This window comes from Vollenhovia emeryi, unplaced genomic scaffold (assembly GCF_000949405.1).
Source record: "Vollenhovia emeryi isolate VEMERY1.0 unplaced genomic scaffold, V.emery_V1.0 DF945288.1, whole genome shotgun sequence".
NCBI lineage: Eukaryota > Metazoa > Arthropoda > Insecta > Hymenoptera > Formicidae > Vollenhovia > Vollenhovia emeryi.
This window is the reverse complement of record NW_011961078.1, coordinates 73-2,222: the sequence shown is the minus strand read 5'-3', so window position 1 is coordinate 2,222 and position 2,150 is coordinate 73. Positions and strand designations below refer to the sequence as shown.

The 2,150-nt window shown below is 51.3% G+C and overlaps 1 protein-coding gene across 1 annotated transcript; it reads right to left on the bottom strand.

The window, feature by feature from the left end:
* Positions 1 to 631: 631 nt before the first annotated feature.
* LOC105561562 lies at positions 632 to 1,882 on the bottom strand. The gene is made up of 2 exons (XM_012011644.1): positions 1,674 to 1,882; positions 632 to 1,256 (listed from the first exon to the last, which is right to left on the bottom strand). The coding sequence occupies exons 1-2, from the start codon at positions 1,860 to 1,862 to the stop codon at positions 654 to 656; spliced, it is 792 nt and encodes a 263-aa protein (XP_011867034.1). The 5' UTR covers positions 1,863 to 1,882; the 3' UTR covers positions 632 to 653.
* Between the last annotated feature and the right edge of the window lie 268 nt (positions 1,883 to 2,150).

The window sequence follows — 2,150 nt, the reverse complement described above, 5'->3', positions numbered from 1 at the left end:
AAGGCAGTACAATTGAGATAACTGGAGGAATCTCAAACATTTCCGCCCGCCATCAGCAATGTGGTTGATGATGAGTCCACTCCTGTGGTTGTTGAGCTTGGTCTTGTTGAGCTTGGTCTTGTTGAGCTTGGTCTTGGTGAGCAATGGGCAATGGTACCAGCATAATCAATGCCAGTGTGGAAATGCACGTGAGGGTGTGGCCCGAGGCAGAGGTAGTTGGCCCATCAGTTGATGTGCACGAATCCCCCTTTGTCGAGCACACACCACACACCGCAATTTCCAACATGATTGACTGATGTGCGCCAAGGTGAGTGTGTTTGATCCACATGAGAGTCACTTGAGAGTCCGTCCGTGAATATGTTGCGTTAATGTCCATCTTGAGTGTGGCATGGACATTTGACCAATTTTGAGAGAAGTTTTGGCGCCTTTGAATCACTGCTGGTGTTAGACCAGTGTGAAATTGAGGGCCTGGCCAGGCCTGTGAGATCCTTTCTAATGTTGAGCCACCGTGAGCCAACTTGAGATGGTGACGGTTCATCCCAGGTGATCGTGTGGAGCCAGAGCTCTTGAAGAAGCATCTTGGCTCTTATTACGATTGGTGAGACAGACCAGGTGGATCCGATATCTGTGCCACTTCAGATAGTACGCGTCGCTTAGTGAGATGTTCCTGGTGAGATGTTCCTTATCCTTGTGGAGTCGTCTGAGAAGTCGCGGGAGCGGATACTTGGTGAGCAGTCACCCTTTTCATCGCAGATTTGGATGAGACTGGGTGTGACTTCCAATGAGTGGCCCGAGGGAGAAGGCGTGGCCTCCACCCTCTCCAATGCTCGCGCCCTGGCATTGAGGAAGGCCTCAAGTTGCGTGAAGCGCGGATACTCGTGAGATGATCCAAGCGAGGTTTCCCAAGCCACTCTGGTGTTTCTGTCCAGCAAGCGTGACACGTGATGGACTAAAAGGCAATCCCACATGTGCTTCGCTATGCCGAGTGATTTTAGAGCTCTGTCCACCTCGGACACTGTTGTGACCAGCTGGATGAGCGATGCGGCATTCTTGGGTGAGGCAGGCGTAAGGTTGAAGAGACTGTCGAAGTGCGCTTGGATGATGAGTCGCTTGTTCTCAAACCTTGAGGTGAGCAGATCCCAGGATGGTTGAAGAGAATCTCCGGTGAGAGGCAAACCTCGAATGAGCTGCTCCGCAGTGCCCTGCACACAGCTTCTGAGATAATGAAGTTTTTCCACCTCATTGAGCTTTGAGTGCTGCAAAATTACAGAGGAGAAAAGATCACGGAAGGCGGGCCACATTGAGTAATCACCATTAAATTTAGGCAACTTAATGTCTGGCAAACGTGAGTGGACTGGCTTTTCCGGATCAGGAGAGGCTGCACGCGGTGAAGATGGTGTAAGTCGGTGTTTGACCTTGTTGAGCAGTAGCTTAGCTGAGATCACGAGATGAGCTTCCTTTTCATGGATGTTGTCCGCAAAATACTCGTGATCCAAATATGCCTCAGGCCATGTTATCTCGAAATAAGCGTGCTCCTTCAAGAACGCCTTATGCAGCTCCTCCAATTGAGACAGCGCTGCCTTGACCTCCGCTAGTGATGTGCTCTCGGGGTCAACAACCTTCGCGTCTGCAATGAGTTTTATAGTATTAACCCGACTCATTTGTGATCTCACCTTGAGTGTGAGCTCGGTGGAGAGACGAGCTGGAGAAGTCTGACGTGAGCTGCGTCCTTGAGTGTTGCCAGAAGGTGTCCCCTTGGGGGCGGTCTGTTGACCAGGCACATTGAGAGTGAGGGGAGATCGCCGACCCGAGGTCGTCTGTTCCTCAGCATCTGCTTTGGCGGCCTTCTCTGTTTCAGGCATGATGAGCGGAACCCGGTGATAACACTACACCACACGATGAGCACCACTGAGCAGCACGAGCCACCGAACAGACTGAGAGCCGATATCGTTGGTTCGCCACGGAAAACAGCGAAGTTCAAATTCACAGTCACAGCTGCTCGATTTGTCCGCGAGAATGTCACTTCGTTACTGCGTGATCACGTCGTGACAACACTGAGATGGCAGCGAGTCCTTGTCACGAATAGCGCACGTGATCACAAGGAGACGCACTGAATTTATGCCGTACGCGAAATGAGAAAAGAGCAAGTG

Bases quoted from the DNA above. Each gene is read 5' to 3' on its own strand.
- LOC105561562 (XM_012011644.1), bottom strand. From the start codon at position 1,862: ATGCCTGAAACAGAGAAGGCCGCCAAAGCAGATGCTGAGGAACAGACG. The intron at 1,257-1,673 runs GTGAGATCACAA...GTAATTTTGCAG, and splicing joins CCACCGAGCTCACACTCAAG to CACTCAAAGCTCAATGAGGT.